Raw genomic sequence first — 23,119 nt, forward strand, 5'->3', positions numbered from 1 at the left:
TTCCACGTTTCTGAGAACTTCTGAACATTTTATTGCTCCAAGTGAGTACAAAAACAAAAACATCAGCATTATACAAGGTTGTGAACTGTACCGTGGACATGTAAAAATAATCAAACAAACATTAGCCTGTAAACAGGAAACGACTAAGCCAAATGAGTAATTAAGGCTGGGTCACAACATTCACAAAATATCAGCAGATTGTTTATATAAATCACTAATGAGTACAGTGAAATAAAGGGAAGGGCCCTTTGTATAGAGAAAATGACCTCAGGATATACATTGGAAAGATTTTAGGTATGAAGAGAGGCTTCCAAAATGGAGGGGTGTGTAACACTTTTGTTTAATACACAACTTAATCAGTTCCTATTAATATCATAATTTGAAGTGTTATTACATCTATAACAACAAAACCGTGATATTTTCAGTCATTTACACTTGTATCTATATTTAGATTTATATCTTAATATCCAAGAAATCCAACTGAGGAACTGCGTTAATAATATGTCCACGAAAATAAGGTCAAAGAATGAGAAATTACACAATTAATGATTAAAACTGATCACTTCTTCAATTCAACATAATTGACCGTGACTCTGGTGAGCTGAACTAAAGTAACTGGTAACATCAGTGATTAATCATGTATTGAATCATGACCTCCTTATTTATGTTTTAACCGTCTATTAGGTTGCATACTGTGGTGTATGTATGTATGTATGTATGTAAGTATGAATGCATGTGTTTATTTCTGGATTTAATTTTAGTGTAAAATTATGTTTAGACTTGACATTTTGTATTTGAAAAGAATCTATAGTTCGGTATTTGCTTCTGAATTGAATTAATGAACTGTGATAATCTTTTGCAAGAGTCCAAGAGGACTGAAAAAAAGAAAGAAAGAAAGAAAAAAAGACTCCTTTTGAAATATTGTCCTGGTTTTACTGGTGGTTGCTGCCCCCTAGTGGCAACCAATGCATAAAACTGATGGAGCACGTATTGAAACATTAGTCGTTCATGGCATTCTCTAATGCGGTAACGAAACTGCTACAGACCACAACTGATAATATTTCACTAAGGCACTTTAATTCACACACTTTGACATCCAATTATAAGAAAAACTGCTGAGACCATACGGCGCTTGTTGTGAACAAGGCTAACGCACTTGTGCGTTAAAATTGTGAGTTTAAATAGTAAATTCCCATGTCGGTAATAACAGAGCGTGAAATCAAATACTACTACTATTATCTCAGTTCCCATCACCCTCTGTCTGTATAGAACAGGCAGTAGCGGGGCATATATAAGCACGAGAAATGTGAAAGGTGACTGGTACAGTGCGAGTTGTTTGTGGCCAGCAACAGACATGACTGAGCATGGAGAGAGAGAGAGAGAGAGAGAGAGAGAGAAAGTGTGTGTGTGTGTGTGTGTGTGTGTGTGTGTGAGAGAGAGAGAGAGAGAGAGAGAGAGAGAGAGAGAGAGAGAGAGAGAGAGAGTACTGAACCTGAAGCATTTTACAGTTATACATCCCACTGCTATAAGAATAATAATGCTTCAGTCATGATGAATTATTTGCAATGTCACATGGGTCCATGCAAATTAAAAACAATTAACATGGTGGTATATTCATAAGATAATGAATAAGATTAAATAATAGATTTAGTTAACAGTCAGATCGGTCTATGTGGATCAAGTTGATCACATGCAGTGATACGCTGAAATAATCCTATTTGTGACATATATATGGTAAAATAAAAATGAACCGTAGTAGAGTTTTGAAGTGGGCAGAATGATAGTAGATACAGGGATTGAAATAATGAAGCCAGTAACATAGTGGATCACTGGCTTTCTATTGATACTGCAACAAACGAACACAAAATACATTATCTTTTTCAATCGTCTCCGGGCTTCATCTTCATTTGAGCCTGCATTTGAGCAATCATCTGCTGCATGCGTCTCAGCTGTGGACACAGGTTAAAAGAAATGAATTAGCCTGATAATGAGAGGCATGTAACATACCAACATGCTGTCATAACACTCCCATAACACCGTCTCATAACACTGACAAGTCAGGAACTCTATGTGCTGCTGCTTCTTCTTCTTCTACTACTATCCAAAACCCGCATGCAGGGTTGGGAGGGTTACTTTAAAAATGTATTCCGTTACAATTACAAACTACTTCATGAAAAATATAATCAGTAACGTAATCCATGCATCACAATATGAAAGTAATGTAATGTGATTATTGACATATGTGGCCTTTAAGTAAAGTCAAATGAAATGTAATATGATCTAAAATACTTTTATTTAGAGCTTATTTTAAGCTTAAAACATGGTTGGATTTGTTTTAAATAAATAAATAAATAAAAGATCACTACATTAGCATCACAAAGGACACACTATTAGCATCACATAAATATACCTCAATAAAATTGGTTTCACTCTGCCCATGTTTTACATTTTTTCCTACATTCTTTTGAATGTCCATGGAATAAAATAAAATATCAGATGCCACGAGTGTACCTTCTGCAATCATTTACACATTTGAATTGCCATATAATATGAAACAGTGTGATAACATGAAATAAAAAATGACCTTATATGGCCATGGGCATTGTTTCAACTCAGGACAGCTGTAATTTTCTGCTATTGTCAAGGAACTGTTTGACGCCGTACACAACAGAGCTTCACCTTCGTGTGTTCGCTGAGAGAAGGCTAATGGTTGAAAGTCAGGAATTTGGCCAATAGTTGCTGTAAGCCTTTTATAATCGACCAATTGGTGTGCGAGAAGGTGGGAATTGCAGAGAGGGGTTAAAGCAATGCAAACATGCGCATACATGATGCAGTATTAGAACATAAGCACATCATAATGAAACTAAAGCCGAATACTGGACATTTCCTCAAATTTAGACGCTGTTTTAAGGTCCGACAAAGGACATGTCTGGGGAAAAACAGGACGTATGGTCACCCTAACAAAAGCATTTCAGAGAACAATGTGTGTTCATTTCTACCAAATTAACTTTAAAATTTATTTGCGTATACACCAGGAGGTTGCTCACATGAGCCACGACTGACAAGAGACAACCAGAACCATAATCAGGCAAATGTCTATATTGTGTTATGTCAAAAGATTCATTTCTTTGGTTTTAAATGAAAAAAATAAATAAATAAAATAATCTTGATAGTATTCCCATTTTTTTACAAAATATACCTGTAATGTGATTTCATTGTTTTTTGACGTAACCGTAACGGATTACAGTTATAATTTTTTTGGTATACTGATTACGTAATGCCGTTACATGTATTCCATTAATCCCCAAGCCTGGGCACTATTCAAGACCATATGTGCACCTGGATTGTGTCACATCCCCCAAAAACGTAGCTTACAATGCTCTTCTAACATATACTCTGCTGTACAAGATAATGGAACCAGCTGCTTTCTAAATGTGACTGAAAATGTGTTTTACTTACACATTTTACTTTTCCCATTAAAGTATACTATAGTTGAGCACAGATATATAATGACCATAACACAAGTGCAGGGTCATTGTGATCCTAAATACAGCTTCTGCTGAAAATGTGTTATTAGAGGCCTCCATGAATACATACTACATGATTTGGAACACATAGGAAAGCCTTTAGAAAGACAAATCAAGTTGTGTTCTGTCAGACAGGAAGCTGATGTCATGTCCTGTGACACATCTGACATGTTCTGATTGTCCTTATTTCTTACCAAACCAAAGAACAACACATTGATTATGCCTATGGAATGCAGCCTTTAATCCACAAAAACAAACTCTCCCTAGCTTCACCACCAATCCCCAACATATGGAGGGGATGAGAGCATGTATGTCAGTAAAGAAACCACAAAAGTTTGTTTTTCTAAAATAAAATAAAATAAAACAATATTTTTCTAAAATATTATTAATAATAATTAAATTATAAAATAAAAAATTCTACAATTGTTTATATAAACTTAAAAAAAAAACTACGTAAAACTGGAGATAACAGTAGTTATTTTATTTATTTATTTATTTATTTACAAACATTTTAAAGAAACCTGCATGTGACTGCATCATCGATATGGTGTACAATGGCACCATTGTTAAATACAACATGGAAGAAGTGCTGGCATTAACACTTTCTTTGTCCAGTTGACAGTTTGGATTTAAAAAAAAAATCTGCACAGTGACAAAATCATTTGTTACAAAAATATCCTAAAACATAAATGTCACTGCAAGTATGTTATCTGGACACACATCATCAGTGCTAAGGGTGTCCCACTGAGGCCCAGCCAAAGAGTTTCCGTTTACTAGCAACACGTAGCTTAATTTTTAATAAGATCATAAATGCTTAATAATGCAATCTAATAAGGAATAAAATACAATGTTCATGTTGTTAGAAAATAGTCAATGGAAAGGTGGTTTAATGTGGCCCAATTAAAAGCAAAGTTACTGTCACCACCCTGAGGTTGATTATTTTCATACAACAGCATGAACCACAATCCCAGCATTCTAGATTCAGTCAGATCATTTGCTACAAATGAAGTATTAAATAGTCTGTATTTGGTGGCCTATTTTTTGTTAAGTTCTTATGATGTTGGTATTTTCGAGGTGCTGTGTTAGACATTTTTTAAAAATGATCAATGATTTTGAATGATCTAGCCAGAGCCCAGACCTGAATCCAATTAAGAATCTTTGGGGGACCTGAAGCAGGCTGCGCACAGGAACTGCCCTCAACATTTGATGGAACTAGAATGTTTTTGGTATGGAAGAGTGGGAAAATATTGCCAAGTCAAGATGTTCCACACTGATGGACTCTTACCCAAAAAGACTGAGTTTTTTTTATAATATCAAAAGGTGCTTCTAACTTCAAGCATTAGTTTAGGGGTGTAAACACTTACGCAGCAAGATTATTGTAAGATTTTTTTTTTTTGGACAATTTTCTGATTGTTTTTCGCTTATTTTTATATGTTGTAATTTCACATTGAGGGTGGAAAAAAGTTGACATGATTTATCTTGGTTTCTTTTTTTTCTCCCCATAACAAAAACCTGCCATTTTAACAGGGTGTGTAGACTTTTTATATCCACTGTAAACACTATTAAACGTATAAAAAAATTAATGTCCTGCAACATATTTACTCTAATTACTTTGTGTCACAGGTCATATAATGTAGCATACTTATGTATTTTCATGATTGTGAGGCTGCCTACAGTTGTATTCATTAATTATTATTATTATTATTATTATTATTATTATTATTATTATTATTATTATTATTAGGTCAGGTAAACTAAGTAGGCCCTTTTGAAACTTAAACTGTCTTGGCACTGATCCAGTACATACCACTACACCACATGTGCTTAAGAAATGAATACAAGTATTATAAAAGCCTAATGTCATTTAAGCTTTACTTTACCTAAAAGTCTGTTTTTGTTGGTATATCTGAAACATGACCAACAAACCAAATTATTGTTTCTTTTTCTTTTAATTTGGCTGTGTACATGGTGTTGCATGTCTTGTGACACAGTACTAGTGCCAGTCTTGGTCCGACTTTAAAAACCAGTCAAGTGAATGAAAGAACCAGTATAGTGTGATGAAAAATGTCTTACCTCAGCCTCCTTTTCCATTAAGATCTGATCTTTATCCAGCACTTCATCCTCCACTGACCTGTAAAAGTCAAACAACTTTCTTCATGCTCTATTCACTAACGAAAGCAGATACAATACTCCATGTCACTGGCTTTTGTTTACTTCTGTTTATTTTCTTCTGGAATTTCTGCAGGGTGGGAAGGGAACTGTTGTGGTTCCATGAGTGAAGCAATGGGGTAAAGTTGTGTTTAGTATTTGTCAGATATGTACACTGTGAGACTCGAAATTTCATACACCTGCACTTTGTATTGAGGTTGTGTATGCTTATATCATACCTGCCGGCTCTCTTCAGTCTTTCTGAGCGGAAGTTCTCATAGTGTAGGTCCTGAGTCACTTCCTGCAGGTCCTGCATATGAGTCCTACACACACACACACACACACACACACACACACACACACACACACCATTTTACTTTATCAAAAGTTAATCATATCCTTCAACGACTGTTTTTGCATGTCTACTGAATTGATGTGGCTCGATGTCCAGCAGAGGACGCCACACTATACTACTATATAATACTGGTGTCGCAACTAAAAGTGACACTTGGAAAGACAAATTATTATTATTTTTTTTTAATCCCTCTTTACTCACACCAGCATGGTGCGCAGTTTGAGGAAGTCATTGTGTTCAGGGTTCTCCACCTCCACAACACCCCAAGGGTACAGACGCCCTCGAATCTTCTTCCCCTTCACCTCAATAAGCTGGTTAGAGCCAATCACAGCAAAAGGAATGCTGGCCTAGAGAAGACAGAGATCACATAAAATAATGTTTAGCATAAAATTCATTTTAATAAAAGGAACTTATGGACACAAGCCATCTGACCTTTAGGACACGGGTCTGCTCTTTGAACTCCTCATCCTCGTCTGAGTCTGCGTCAGGGAGCTGGTAGATGCGGATGCCGTGCTCACTGATCTCATCCAGGATCTAGATAGAGAAAAGCATACAGCAGAGGATACTACCGCAAAAATAACTGCAACTTGGGGTAGTTTCATACTTTCATATGTGAAAATCACAGTAACATAGATTTATTGCTTCGACTATTTTCCAGAATAAACTGACGAGTTCCTGCTGAAGCCATATTGATGAAAGCTAATAAAAACTACACAGCCGTTGTTTTAACAGCAGGATACGTCTGGATGATAAGCCCAATGCTTTTACTATTGAATCCTTTCGCTTGATTTGATCTAAATCCCCTTTTGAGAAATCGGTCACAACAGCACTTTTCTCCATGTTTTAGAACAATCTCTGATAGTGAACATGCATCCATGCCCTCAGTGGAATGTACCAGGACTAGCTCAATCAATAATAAATCCTGAGATTAGATTCAGCTGATGATAATCATTAGTATGAAATTCTCAATTAAATCTCAGTTTATGGCCACATGCTCATGATAGAAACAGGATGTACTGCTCACATGGCCTTGTTTCTCAAAAAATCATAGATGCACGTAAGCACACAACAAATATCAGCCCCTCTCAAACATACACTACCGTTCAAATTTTAGATACACTCATTCTTTATTTTATTTTTAAAATTTTCCACATTTTAGAATAATAATAATAAAGTCATTAAAACTCTGGAATAACACAAATGGAACTATGGGAATTATGTTGTGATAAAAAAAAAAAAATCCTAAATAAATCAAAATAATTTAGTATTTTAGCATCTTCAAAGTAGACCCCCTTTTTGCTTATAATTTCCAGAAATGTATTCTTGGCATTTTTTCAACCAATTTCTTGAGGAATTCCCCTGAGATGCTTTTTAAACAGTATTAAACGACATAATCCACTGACGCTGGACACTTATTGGCTGCTTTTCTGAATATTTCGCTCCAATTTTGATGAATATTTCATCCTTTTTTAAAAAAAAAATTTTTGTAAATAAAATGTTAGTTTTGTAATGAAAGAAATGAATATGTTGGCACAATTATGTTTTTGTCTACAACACCGATTTCAAACATTTAATCATACAACTTCAGATCAAAAGATTTTTAAGATCATGAGAAACATTTCAGTCAAGTGTCTCCAAACGTTTGACCGGTAGTGTAAGTTTAGGTAAGAAACCTAATCAAAAGTGATCGCTCCTTGCTTGAAAACACACCATGTCTCCCACAATAAACCACACCAGTCTAAAGCCCCACTTGCAATTCAAAACCTTTCAAAACTCTCCTATACTTCAGACACATCTGTGGTGCACAGACACAATGATTTATTTTCCCGAACATCAAAGTTAGAACAGCAGAGCTATGATCACAATGCGATTTCGTAGCAGCAGCCAAAAACGCCACCAGCAGGTTTTTCCTGACATTCTGAGCACTTTCATGTTCTCTCAGCAGGGACAATGTTTCAAAAGGGCAGAAGCCCTCCACTCCCCTTGCAGATCAACAAATTTCCTCCTGTTATGAGGAGGATTATTTTCATAGCATGGAGATAAACCCACCCGGGACTCTGTGCATGTGTGTGTGTGTGTGTGCGCTCATGTGGGTGTCATTGTTGTCTGGTCCAAGTCCAAATAAACATGACACGTCATCAGGATGGAAAGCGTGACCGTGGACATGACTCAGTGAATCAAATGAGATATGCAGAACACTAAAGAAAGAGAAGAAAAGAAAAATGGAAGCAGTATGAACAATACTATCTACAATATGAGCAGAAGGAAAGGAAACTACAAAGAAAAAAGAAAGAAAAGAAGGAAAGAACAAAAAGAATCAAAAGTACTTGATGCTTAAATTGGGCTTCCTCAGGGAAGGAAGACAGAAAATGTGAAGCCAAAAGCCTGCAGATCAGTGAGACACCTTGTAGCACAGATGGACGCATCAGCTAAACAGATCAAACTACCAAAAACGACACTTTGGGAAGACCAGCTCTAATGATTTTTCTAAACTAAAGCAGATTCGGCATGGCTTTGTCCCACAGCAGGAGTGTATAACTTTCAGAATAAGATATATTAGAACTTCAGATGACTTCCAATGAAACAGTGCTTTAACACCACCTTAAAACAAGGCCTAAAGTCTCCCAATCTGTTTGGGTTGGCTGCTAAAGACCACTGGATTCTGGACAATGGGGGAACAGAAGTCTTTCCAGTCTCTCTACAAATTGAAAAGGGAAGTGAGGCTCACCGATTCTGTTGCTGGTTTGTTTGCTTAAGGATGCATTAGGACTTAGGATTGTGTTTATGGAGCAAGACTCTGTGTGTATCGAGTGGGGAAAGAGACTACAGGAGTCAAAAGATCCTCAGATAAGCATTTTAGGAAAACTGTGAGAAAACGTCTATGAAGGAATGTCTATGAACGTGACCCAGATTTGTGACTAAAAGAAAACCTAATGCAAACAATGATTACAGTATAACAGTGTGTACTGGATTAGAGTTGGAGCAGCAATTCAAACAGGACAGTATTAAAATCAATAAGATGAATCAATACTATGCACACTATGGAGCATAATCCTTCGGTGACCAGTTATACACTGTTGAGCGGAATTATTAATTCTGTGTCAAAACTAGCAGTAATGGTGAACAAGGCTCTATTCTTAGTGCAACACATTTTTCCACAACAGGAGCTTTGAATTTGAACTGACAGGCTATATTTGACTTTCATACACACAAACACATCATAAACACAGGGCTTTTACCACAACCCGTTATTACCGTACAAACAAGGATTTTGCCATGCAATGCAAAATGGCCTTTTCATACTTTGGCAAGACTCAGCATGAGCTTACTGCCACACACATAAACCCACACACACCCACACACACCCTACAGTCTCTGTGCAGCCACTGACTCACACACAGGCACTGAGTCACAAAACAACCTCTTACTTAAAAACACACTTTCTGCATTTATCAGGCACATGACATGTATAGTATTTATATGTGATATGAGGTTGGCTTCCCAAACTCTACAAACAATACTTGGAAGTTCTCAGAACAAGTTAATAGCAGGGGCGTTTCTAGAGTTTGATCACTACTGGCTCACAGGTCCTCCAAGAATTTTACAGATGTACTTCAAAATTTGTAGGAGGGTCCGGGGGCATGCCCCCCTGGGAAGAAATGTTTTACAAAAACAGCGCCAAAGCATGAATTCTGGTGACTTTGGGAGTAGTATTTAAATAAATCTCTCTTTTTTTTTTAAATTGCCTACGTAAACTTTTTTTTTTAGGTATCAAAACTGGTTACTGTTTGGTTGATGACAAACCATGGTCACTTTTAAACAAGCACTAACAACATTAACTTCATCAATGCAAGTTTACATTTTATTTGATACTTGACCATACCTAATTTCTATTAAATTTCCTGAAATTATTACACAAAGGTATACAATCCTTTCAAAAAGACAAGAGGAAAAAAAAGATTAAAAAAAGAAAAAATAGAAAGCTGGCACCTGAAATCCCATCACAATAATAGAGAATTGACTTTTGAAATAACCTGTATATGAAACCAACAAATATATAAACATTTTAATTACATTTAAAATCCGATCCTAATTTATCAGAGCCCCCCCCACAAAAAACTGTTTTGTTCACACAAATACCAGACAATATACTGGCTGAGGCCTCTGAAACTGTGAATTAGCTTCTAAACCAGGGATGGGAAATGTCCGGTGCACTGCAGAATTTAACTCCAACACACCTGAAAAACCTAACCAAGGTCTTCAGGATTACTTGAAAATTACAGGTGTGTTGGTTTATGAATAAACAAACTAACTAGCCCTATAAATGAACAAACTACTTCAAAAAGCTTTCACTGATGATGACTAAATCACATCGTTTGAAAAAGAATGCCAAATTAGAAGCCGTAAGAAAGCATTCGTTTACTAGTTAACAAGCTATCGCTATCAATCAGATAAGTGCCAAGTAAATTATAATCTGGAAAATGGGATGTCCTCATTCAACTAAATACAACTTCACATACTTACATTAAAAAATTAATAAATAAAAAAAACTTCCCATTAACACAGTGATAATCGTTAGCCTGGTAGTTACCACTCATTAGCTCCAATGTCGTATTATGAATTATCTTCTGACTGCAAATCGAGGTTCCCATGGGGACAGGTGAAGGGAGGAGGAGCACGGCGAGGGGACGGGGCGTATGATTGAAGAGAATGGACAGGATATTTTCGAGTCAGCCTGCATGTTTTAATAATTCAAATGATGTAAATGATAACATTCAATGAATAAGACAGCCTTTTTTGAGACATATCTACTGTAATCTACCTCGTCAGACAATGATTTATCAGGAAAATTTAACTAAGGTTAAGAGTGCCAAACGCAAAAAGAATTAAGAGTGAAAATGCATCTTAGAGTCTCTGCAGTGGAATCACTAAAGCCACAAGAGAAAGGTCTCAGCAAGTATCCTGTAACAGTCGGGGCCAAACGTCACTACTCAATGGCCGACCGTGACAAATGCACATCCTGGACTTTCCACCTTTGATCCTTGAACACTGGATTTGATTACTGAATATACGCAGCCCTCCAGAGCCTTTAATTCACACATGAACACCTAACACTCTATAGCACTGAGCTAATACGTGTGTGTGTGTGTGTGTGTGTGTGTGTGTGTGTGAGAACAGCATGTGTTTGAGTTGTGTTAATCCAGCACCTCCAAGATAGCAGGGTTCAGGAGACACTCACATCAGCAAAAATCAATGATACTGTATATGTTTGGGTGTATGCGTGTGTGCTGTAATTAATGAGTTAGCTGTTTCAGCACTTTGGTTCTCATAAGAGAAAACATCTCAAAGCCTGAGTAATGAAACAGATCTCAGGCAAGCATATTATTATCATCACAAACAAAAAAACTTGGCTCGGTAAAATGGGAGACTCCGTGAAGTAACAAACTTTCTTTGGGGATCCTATTACCAGGCAGATTAAATTGCAGTTCTGAAGGGTTTGAAGAAGTTACTAGGTGTGTGCGCAGTGCCCATTTATTGTTTAACTGTCAGCAAGTACAGTGAGAAAGTGGCCACTTTCCAAGACGCAATCACGCTGTAAAAGAAGACAAATAAACAATGACACCCTCATGCGGACACAAGAATAAGCCCTCGTTTTTTAGGGTTAGATGGTAATGAAACAAGGTGAGTGTGAGGTGAGGCAATATCTATATACAGGATGTGACCTCATGATCTCACTAGGTTCATGTTGCTATAGGTGTGACACTGTTATAAAGTTTCCCATGTAAGTGGCTAGAACACAAATCATTCTCCTCATGCTTGTGCCACAATGAGCTAATGGACAGAGTCACAATTCAAGCCTTCCTTAAAAACAAAGCACAGTACTTAAGAGTTCACAAACATTGTAACCCTCACACACGCACACCATTTGGGATTTTTCAGGACTGACATATATTAGTGTACTAAAGACAAAGGACAAAGGGAGGAAAGCTTTAAAGGCTTAGCAATGGACAACAACAACAATAGAAACAAAATTTCACACACTGAGAAAATGCTGCTCAAAGTTTAGTCAGGATATGTAAGGAAATGTAGCATTGTTTTCATGCTCTTATGTATGAATCCAGAAATCAACTGAATAAATACTGGTAATAGAGGTTCAGCAACAGCTACTCACTCAACAGGTCTCCATTCTTCAGAAATCCACAGAGTAACCATCAATATTACATGCTTACACACTGTTGAAGCAAACTAATTCTACTATGGAACAAACATGAATGCATTGGAAAGCTTTCAAATAATAATAATAATAATAATAATAATAATAATAAAAAATATGTACGTGTGTGTGTATGTATATATATATATATATATATATATATATATATATATATATATATATATATATATATATATATATATATATATATAAAAAATACAGCATTGTACCACCCAAATGCCATCTGTAATGGATATGCATAGTGCACGCTGTATGGTGCTTCAGAATATATAAATTCCCAAACCAGGATGTTAATTAGAGCCAAGTACTATGAAACATCGCTAGAGTGTTTTATGAGATATGACCTCAGTCAGGGAAACTGCTGCTACGTATGGCCAAACGCTGATAAGAATCCAACACAGTGTTGCCGACGTCAACGCCACCATTAGTCAATAATGCATCAAGAAAGCAATATTGTTACAGACAGGCTTCGGGGGTGGGGGGTGGGGTTTAAAGAGGGCTTGCTTTGCATTGTGAAACACCAGTTGAAATATTTAAATTCACTGCATATAATGGATTGTTTGTTATACTAATGGATTGAGGTGCCAAAATTTTGGCAAAACTAGCAGTCACACAGACATTATCAAAAACTAAGGAAGACTCCCCTCATTCAGCCTTTTGCTGACCTGTTCAACTACCTAGATAAGCACTTACCAGACATTTCTAACAATACCACTAAATGTAATAGCTGGATGTCCTCCCTACTGGAAGGAAGGTCAACAACCCTCTACCGTTCTTCTTTTTGTGAGATTTATGAAGACAAAAGTCCTTGATTGAGGTTTGACAAGGGTATGTTCCAATCCCACATCATTTTTTCCAGAACTATAACAACTTTAACATAATTGTGTCATTATATTTATAATCACCAAATTAACCCTAAGAAATGTGAACTAAGTCACACCATAGACACAAACCCAAAGTGTGTCTTAGCAAGAGCATATGTTTGGCTCGCTGTCTGACTGTGGGTAAAGGGCAACACAAGGTTTGCTGAGCCAACTGGAGGACATCAATGCAAGGAAATAGACTGACTGATTACAGGAAGACAACTCAGACTACACTGGTCTTATCTTATAACCTTCTACTAAGATCACCATGAGCCAATACAGGCACCATTTCACACATCGCAAACCAATGACTGTAACAGGGGTCAAATGGCCTTCAAAACATTCTTCATGCTCTACAGTGCAGGTCTGGACAAATAATTAATTCATTAGTTAGCCCACTGGGCCAGTAACACCTTCAGTGTGCTTGCCCAGTCTTAACTGACTGGGTCAAAAATATTTAACATAATGTATTAACACATGGTGAGTTTATTAGCTTGTAAAGTGCATGTACATGTTATTATTATACTGTTCTAACAACTCTTTTAACATAGCACATTGTGTTTGCACCCTTAACAAAAAGCCAGCAAGTTCTCACATCACATGCCGTGCAGCAAAAAATATTTCAAATCTGGTGAGCATATTTATTAACTCTTGATGTGTTTAACTGCAGGTGTTAAACAGTGAAACATACTTTTACTGTTTAACTGGAATTTATTTTATTTCCACATACCTAAGTGTTCCTGATGCTGAAAGGATTATCTGTCATCCATGCATGATAGATGAAAGCTTTTATTCCCCTGCTATTGCTACAATTAGCAATATGAAAAACTAATAGCCCAGACACAAAATCTGCTCGTCTTGAGCATCAAGGCTAAGGAATTTTCCACCCTTGCAGTGGGAAATCAAAACACTTATCATTTCATTCACACAAGCAACTGCAAGACAAATGCTATTGTTTGTGCTATACACTGAAGACATTTGGGTTTGAGATCAAAAGATTAATATGAGACAATAGATCATAATTTCAGCTTTCATTTCCCGATTTGAATCAATGTTCTAAGTTAAACAACTTAGAACACTGCACTTTTGGTGGCAGACCACCCAGTTATTAGGTGAGTAAATCTATTTGAACAGATAGTCTTAAAGTAAACTAAAGTAAATAACACATAATATTTGCTTTGCATATCCCTTGCTTGCAATGAATGCAACCTGTTGCATACTTCTTTTGTTTGTTTGGATGGTTTCTCCCCTCTCTTCAGGAGATGAAATGCTGCTCACTAGGATTAAGGTCTGATGATTGAATTGTCCAGTCTGAATCACCAGACCTTGATGAAGTCCTTTGTTGTGTTGGCAGTGTGTTTTGGATCACTGTCTTGCTGCATGATGAAATTATAAATAAATAAATAAATAAATAAATAAATCCAAAATAATAAATATATATATAATTGGCCTTGCTGTTCCGGTACTTTCAGAGGGGACTGTAGTAATATGAAATTGTGTGAGAAGTGAAGAACAGGTGTTTGTGGGGTTGGATGTTGTGAACGGCCTCAGGCTTTTTTGGGGGTGCTAGTATTCAAAGAGCTAATCCACCAGTGGCGTTTCAAAAGTCTAAAGCTCAATTTAGGGCCCTCTGCTCTAACTGCACTGCATTGCAAAAGCAATGATGGACAACCAGCTGAGTTACAAGCAAAGGGTCAGTGAAATGCACACACGCGCTCGCACGTGCACACACACACACACACACACACACACACACACACACACACACACACCAGTGAACAATATATAATCTAATCTAAATTTGTGTATATATGACATAGTATTGCTTCTTGTCATTTGAGTAGTAATTTCCCAAACTCTGTGAACATATAAAACAGGTCTTAGTCCTGATATGCTCCAGATATTTTATAGCTGTATAAACTAAAAATTTTACAGCAAATGTTTTGAAAAAAATGTGGTTTTCAAATGACAATATTTACTTCCATCTTATATGTTCATTTAATTTCCTTTGTTAATAAACTGTTTTTGTATTACAAACACACCTAATCCACAAAGATGACCCAAAAAGGATTATAGTATTTCTGTTTAATCGGAGTCCAGCACTCACTGCAGCAGGTCTTTGTGTTAGGGAAGAAACATGAGATTTGACTAACAGGAAATCCTATTTACATTTGTCTTTAAACATGTGGTGCTCTCACACTCTCACTCACTCTCTCTCACTCCCTCTCTCTCTCTCTCTCTCTCTCTCTCTCTCACACACACACAGTTCTCTCTTACAACATACAAACTGTCAAGTTAGCCCACTGATGAAAGCTCTGAGCTCCACATTCCCACCCCCTTTCTATACTACAATATAAATATGTACACAAATGATGACACAAATGAGTTTGCAATCAAAATTAAGCTCTTCAGCTTCTTGAGGAATTACTGATAAAAGCAGAAGGTAAGTTGGGTAATGCTAAACATTAACCGCTGTATATAATCCATCTGTTCAATAACAAATCAGCAGGAATGTTGGGAAATTTGACTATGGGCCAGCATCCAGGTGCACTGCACTGTTGGTGATTAACAGTGCTGGTTGTTTCTGCATGTTCAGAAGGCAAAGGGAAGCACCTGCAAAAATTAAAGGAACTTTAAAGCTATCCGGCGAGGAGTGCAGGCACCGCCTTTAGAACAGACACAGTATTCGATTAACAAAAACAATATCTTTCTGTCTGTCTCTCTCTCTCTCTGTCTCGCTCTCACACGCACGCACACACCCGCACAAAACTATCCTTTCTCATCTGGTATTTATGGGAGCAAGATACACACTCACCCTCCGCTTCAAGCGGTCCCGCTCTCGGAGTGTCAGAGTGTCCGCTTTTGCAATGACGGGGACGATGTTCACTTTGCTGTGTATGGCTTTCATGAATTCAACGTCCAACGGCTTCAGTCTGGAACAAACACACACACAAACGTTTAATTTCTGGTTAAAAAAAACAACAACTTGTTTCTCTGAGAAATAGCAGTGTGTGTCTGTCCATGTGGCACAAAGGGGACCTGCACAATATTTGGCAGGTGGTTGTAATGTTATGGCTGATTTTATATTATATTATTAGGGCTGCAACTAACAATTATTTTCATAATCAATTAGTTGGTTGATTATTTTTTTTTGATTAATCGGATGGGGCGGGGCAAACTTTCAATGCCATTTTTTTTCTTTATTTAAAATAAAATCCACAAACTGAGTGTTACAAATATAAACTTCAGACTAAAAGTTTACAGAACTGTATGTCCAAAACAGAAAAGAACCCAATACACACCAGAATATATATTATTAATGTAGGACTGTAGTTTAATTTGGTGCTTTTTGTGCATCCATAAAAATAATGCATAAATACTATTAACATTTTTTTTTAAATAAAATTAATTTGATAGTATTTATGCATTATTTTTATGGATGCACAAAAAGCACCAAATTAAACTACAGTCTTAAATTAATAATAAAAACTCACTTTCAACTTGTGGTTTCTGTTACGCAATGCCTTTAGACATATTATTTTAATTTTACAGGTCTTACTCGTGGCTTAGTGGTTAGCACGTTCGCCTCACACCTAAAGGGTTGGTGGTTCTCCGGTTTCCTCCCCCAGTCCAAAGACATGCATGTGCATGTGCAAAGTGTCTGTAGTGTATGAATGGGTGTGTGAATGTGTATGTGATTGTGCACCCTGTCCAGAGTGTACCCTGCCTCGTGCCCGATGCTCCCTAGGATAGGCTCCAGATTTCCCCGTGACCCTGAAAAGGATTAAGCGGTATAGAAGATGGATGGATGGAGATCTTACTCGTGCTACACTCTGTATCACCGCGTTTACACTGTGCGTGATCAGCAACGTGGCCTCTTTACTAACAGATCACTTCCGTTATAATAAACGACAGTATTTACACTGCAAGCACAAATACAGCATATAAAGACAATAGACTTAAATTAAACTAAACCTTTTTAGCAACTCGCACCAGTTTCCCCTGCCCCTTACACACAGTGGAGCATTTTGGATATAAACATAACTTTGTGCTCTTGCAGCACTGTTTGATCTCCGCAGTGTTTAATATAAAATGTACCCCTGTCTTACAGGACTTTCTTCCTCAGTCACTTGATGATTTCGCCTCCGTCTGATGGTGACTGAGGTCCTGTTGGGAATAAAAGGTAACACTGACAGAAAGTAAACTAACGAAAGGTATTGTCAGTGACTCTGGGTATCTGCTAATGCTAGCGTGCGTATGACGTCATGCGCCGTCATCTAGGAAGCGGCTTATACTTCTGGTTAGTAAAAAAAAAAAAGCTAGTGATATAATTTGAGATGATATTACCTTTCTGAAATCCACACACTAGACGGTAGTGCAGAGTGCATAGTGTAATTGTATAGTACGTCATTTGGGACACAACTTTAGTATTTACTCTCCATTGCGTGTTTTCAGAACACAAATAATGTAATGAGTAAATCTCCCCTGTCCTGCGCGCAGACCAACTCATCGATAATGAGATTCATAATTGATTATTATTGATTAGTTGTTGCAGCTCTCCCTCTCATTCATTTTATATATATATATATATATATATATATATATATATATATATATATATATATATATATATATATATACACACACACACACACATATATACACACACACACACACACACACACACATCATAGTGGATGGAGAGGTCCCCACAACACAAAAATAAAAGAGCCAAAAGGCTTCCTTTTGGGTTACTGAGCTTAAGGCATAAAGCATTCGTTATCAGCATTAATAATTATTTCAATTGAAGGGCCTCAGAAGGATACTAAAAAAATGTGTTGTGTTAGTATGGGTTGTCTTACCCATGTCCAAATGGAGATATGAAATAGAAGCAGCAGTGAACTCTGTTGTCCACAATGTGTCTGCGATTCAGGCCACTTTCATCATGCAGGTAGCGCTCAAACTGATTGTCAATGTACTGGATGATAGTCTTAAAACTGTCGAACAAGATAAAAATTTGTTAAATAACATAAAAGATCACTTAAGACAATAGTATAGTAGTCGTGGACTTGCTCTTACATTTACATTCATATTTAATCAACCGGCAGAGGCTGATTAAGCATTTAGTCCAGGGGTGTCCAATCTCATGTGCAAAGGGCCAGTGTTGCTGCAGCATTTCGTTCCAACCAAGCAGGAGCCACAACAGAAAGCTGATTGAAGGCCAAGATCAGCAGATTCAGCAGGCTGAATTAGGCGTGACCCCTGTTTAACTTGAATGAAAACCTGCAGCCATGCTGGCTCTTTGCAAATAAGTTTGGACTTCCACAATCTACAAGAATTCATGACCTAAAAACTAGAGATTAATGCTGGTTTGTACAAGAGTTAGAGTGGTCTAGAATATCAGGAAAAAAATATATAGAAAAAATGAAATACAAAACGTGGAGAGAAAAAAAACCCCAAAGTATTATCCTAGATATTATCTTTAAACTTGTTTAAACTTGAAATTTGTTACACAACCTGCAGCATGATTTTCATGAACTGCAGATTCACTTGAACTCGTACATCTACGACTTGAGATTTCATTTCAAAATGACCTTGGGAGACTTGGGACTTTTTTTTTCTTTTTTTCTACCCTAGTGTATGTGTAAACAGGTTCACATGCTGTACAGCCCCCTCCAAAACAATTGGTATGGCAAGGCCAATTCTGCTTATCTGGGCAACAAAAAACCCCTGTCAGTCACATATTCCAATAGTTTTGATCACTCGAAAAATAGGTGTGTAGTTATCAGGAATTGAAAGCTGAAATTCTGATCCATCGTCTCATATTCATCTTTTAATCTTAAACCCAAATGTATTCAGTGTACAACAACAACAAAAGACTTGGCTATGACATTCCAATACTTTCTGTAAATATTTTCCACCCTCAACATTCATAACATTACTCTAAGGTTTCTATAGCCTACTACAACTCAAAAATGCTAAACAACTCATGTTCTAAGATTGTTTGACTGACCAGTTCTCCATTGTGTCTGTACTATATCAGCGATTAACCGAATCCAAGTGCAGTTATGGTCTGTACTTGTTTGGGTAGCAAAGTACCTTGCGAAATATATGTTTAAGTAATTTCATTAAGTGCTTTTGTTAATTCTTTGGAGAAAGGTATTTGTAAATCAAGCTTAAATCTGTCTTGTTCATCTTTCAGAGTGGGATCGCTTATTCCGGGGGAAGAATTTGTGGTGCCTCAGTGGAGAACACAAAACATCCCATTTTAAGACCTCTACTGTTAGAACATAATGGTTGTGGTTGTTTTGAATTCACATTGTAGACTCACATATTAAACAATTACTGACTTGCATAACAACTTAGACGTCCAATGTAGGAAATTTTGAGTAAACAGGTCTTCCATTCGAATGTCTTTGACGAATTCTTGTCCATGGTAATCGCATATATGCTACAGGTGTGATAGATATCAATGACTTTAGACTGTAACTGGACTTGAGAGCTGCTCTCATTTGACTTGACGTGAATAAAACACTATAGAACAAAGAAAAGCATTACTTTATAGTGTTCGAATCATGCCTGTGACAGTGCTGAGCATGGAGGATCCCCCCAAACATGCCGCTGCCAACAATCCATATCAGTACTCCAAGCTACAGGTCACCACTTGGTTTACACTTAACCAGACATGACCGCAAATTTTCAAATACCAAACTAACCAGACATCAACACTCTCACTAACCAGTCTTGACTGTTGATGGCATCTCCATATCCAGGAGTATCCACCACGGTGAGGCGGAGCTTCACCCCCCTCTCCTCAATCTCCACCGTCGAGGCCTCAATCTGCACTGTCCGCTCAATCTTCTCTACAATAATCAGGAAAAAACAGGACCCCTTCAGTGAACCTCTGACATCTTTGTACATTTTGAAATTGACAAGTCATATTTCATTCAAATATTTAAATGTTTTAAAGCAAATTTACCAAAAAAATCAACATAATAAAATTAGAATAATTGCATGTTTCCATTAACTACTGTAAGAAAAAAAATCTAAACATCTCTGGGTGGTCATGGAAAGACTGAAACACACTGGGTACTGACCTTTTCTCTTTATGAGCATGACACCTCAGTATAGAAAACAGTATAGAAAAGTTTTTTCTTTTTCTGTGTGTGTATAAAAAGTTTTTTTTGTGAGTACATTTTCAGGCCTGTTGTCTTATTTATTAAAGTGTGTGTAAAACACGTACTAAACCCACCCGTACGCACAAGAAAGTTGGTCTTTATCACACATGCATACATACAGTTGTAGGCTATGGCCACTGATAAATCCCACACATTCTAAATTGATTCTAAATGAACGCACTCGTGCATGAGCACATTCATTTGCGTAAAGAAACGCCCTATAAAGAAATTGCCATATATGGTAAATAACTTCCTTTAAAAAGCATAGTAGCCTGCTCAAGGTGCTGCTTGTTTCAGATGACATGGAACATGCCAAAGGGTCTACAAAGATGAACTGCAGAGTCACAGAAGTAAAGATACTGTTGCTGCTGATTTATTTGGCACTTTTATCAGTAGTTTGTCTAATACATAAATAAATGGGAATACATATGTGTACATACATACATACATACACACACATACAGTATCTGACAAAAGTGAGTACACCCCTCACATTTTTGTAAATATTTGATTAATATCTTTTCATGTGACAACACTGAAGAAATGACACTTTGCTACAATGTAAAGTAGTGAGTGTACAGCTTGTGTAACAGTGTAAATTTGCTGTCCCCTCAAAATAACTCAACACACAGACATTAATGTCTAAACCGCTGGCAACAAAAGTGAGTACACCCCTAAGTGAAAATGTCTAAATTGGGCCCAAAGTGTCAATATTTTGTGTGGACACCATTATTTTCCAGCACTGCCTTAACCCTCTTGGGCATGGAATTCACCAGAGCTTCACAGGTTGCCACTGGAGTCCTCTTCCACTCCTCCATGACGACATCACGGAGCTGGTGGATTTTTCTTCAGTGTTGTTACATGAAAAGATATAATCAAATATTTACAAAAAAGTGAGGGGTGTACTCACTTTTGTGCGATACTCTGTATATATACATTTTATATATATATATATATATATATATATATATATATATATATATATATATATATATATATATACACATTTTATATATATAAAAAAAAATGTGTATATATATATATATATATATATATATATATATATATATATATATATATATATATATATATATATATATATAATGAATACATGTGGGCATTCTATTTCCCCAGTTACATGTAGAAACTCTGTGATAGCATGAAAATGTATTTATTTTTATTTTTGCTGTCTTTTCCTCTGCTGGTTTTGAAGATAATATATTGCAATGTGAGTGATACAAGTGAAGAAAAGAGGTGTTATTATTCAAGTCATTGTTGTTTAGGAAATGACAGACCTGTCTCCAATTTCTTTTTTAAATGTCTCATTCTTTTACAATGTTCCCATTACTACAAGCCCTAGAATAGAGATAAACTAAATCTGCACTACGCAAACAAAATCAACTAATGAGCCACTCCTCACTCTGAGCACATTTTCCAGTGGTGCTAAAAACATGTCCTCCTTCCTCAAAGCTGCATGAGTCAAATCTTCAAACAAGGCATAAGTTTGAATCAGTCTTTAAATGTGCATTTTATATGATTTAATTTACATTCCATCTATCGGCATTTTGTGAGCACAGAAATCAGTAATTTTTCTCTCAGTTATGCTGATATGATAGACAGTATGTGATAAAGAAGCTCTGCATTGTTTACCTGCCAGTACCACTAGGGGTTCTTGCATGCCCTGCCTTGCATGATCAGGAATGTGTGGAAATGCACGCACAACCTCACCCATAAACAAAACTTGATAAAATCCCATTCAATGCATAAAAACGTGTGTATGTACTGTTTACGTACAAGACTATGCATAGGCATGGTTGATAAATGAGGCCCCTGAACTTTGACCTCCCATTTTAATTACAAACAGTGGAGCTAAAGCTGTAAAAACGATCAGTGTCTGAGTACTTTTGGAACAACGTAGTCATTTATTGTAATGTTCAGTCAGCTAGGGGTATGTAAGCTATGTGACCTGGCTAAAACATGGAGTCATGTGCAGGATTATGTTGATTAAAAGTGAGTTATTGTTTTGGACTTTTAATATACATCTGACTCCATGGGAGACTTTAAGGGCTTTACTATTCGGGAGATCAAAATGAAAAACTTTCTGCATTCCACCTTAAGCACTTCTGTTTTCAGAAAGTCATCTATTCAGCATTATTTCATTATCTGTAGGAGGCCATTGGGAGGGAAGAGAGAGCACAAGAGAAGGAAAGAAAGAAAGAATTAAACATTTAGGCCATGGACAAAAGGGTACCTGCTGCTCCAGGTATGTAGCGTTCTGGATAGAGGTCAGTGAGAAACAGGCTATTGATGAGAGTGGATTTACCCAGTCCAGACTCTCCTACAAAACAAAAGTTAGTCAGACAAAGTAATAAACTGAACCGAATTACATGTGTGAGAGTGTATTTCTGTAACTCACCAACTACCATCAGTGTAAACTCAAAGCCTTTCTTCACAGACTTCCTATGTACCTGGTTAGGGAGGTTAGCAAAGCCCACATACCCAGCAGCCTCAGGGAACTACAACAAACAATCAAATAAAAACAAACAAACAAACAAAACAAACAAACAGACAGACAGAGATGCTTAGATAGGCCAAAAAATATAACTTTTTAGTGGGTGCTAGGTTTTCATACCCTACCTTGCCTTTTTCTCCAGACTGTGACATGCCTGCAGCTATTTGGCAAAATAACTGAAGAGAGAGAGAGATATAGATATAAATGGATAGATAGAGAGAGAGAGAGAGAGAGAGAGAGAGAGAGAGAGAGAGAGAGAGAGAGAGAGAGAGAGAGGGGGAGAGGGAACGCACATTCAAGC

The 23,119-nt window shown here is 36.9% G+C and overlaps 1 protein-coding gene across 1 annotated transcript in view; it reads right to left on the minus strand.

Annotated features, from left to right (window-relative positions):
• Nucleotides 1–7: 7 nt before the first annotated feature.
• The window catches only part of zgc:63587 (uncharacterized protein LOC393431 homolog), a 28,636-nt gene continuing 5,524 nt past the window's right edge, over nt 8–23,119 (minus strand). Inside the window, exons 2-12 of the mRNA XM_017467856.3 lie at nt 22,944–22,994; nt 22,723–22,822; nt 22,558–22,644; nt 19,868–19,991; nt 17,991–18,125; nt 15,944–16,061; nt 6,463–6,564; nt 6,232–6,377; nt 5,915–5,998; nt 5,601–5,658; nt 8–1,949 (exon numbers count right to left, since the gene is read on the minus strand). Of these exons, the coding sequence (XP_017323345.1) occupies nt 1,881–1,949; nt 5,601–5,658; nt 5,915–5,998; nt 6,232–6,377; nt 6,463–6,564; nt 15,944–16,061; nt 17,991–18,125; nt 19,868–19,991; nt 22,558–22,644; nt 22,723–22,822; nt 22,944–22,970 (1,050 nt within the window). The 5' untranslated portion in view covers nt 22,971–22,994 and the 3' untranslated portion in view covers nt 8–1,880. The remainder of the gene's footprint in view (nt 1,950–5,600; nt 5,659–5,914; nt 5,999–6,231; nt 6,378–6,462; nt 6,565–15,943; nt 16,062–17,990; nt 18,126–19,867; nt 19,992–22,557; nt 22,645–22,722; nt 22,823–22,943; nt 22,995–23,119) is intronic.

This window comes from Ictalurus punctatus, chromosome 5 (genome assembly GCF_001660625.3).
Source record: "Ictalurus punctatus breed USDA103 chromosome 5, Coco_2.0, whole genome shotgun sequence".
In the NCBI taxonomy this organism is placed as follows: domain Eukaryota; kingdom Metazoa; phylum Chordata; class Actinopteri; order Siluriformes; family Ictaluridae; genus Ictalurus; species Ictalurus punctatus.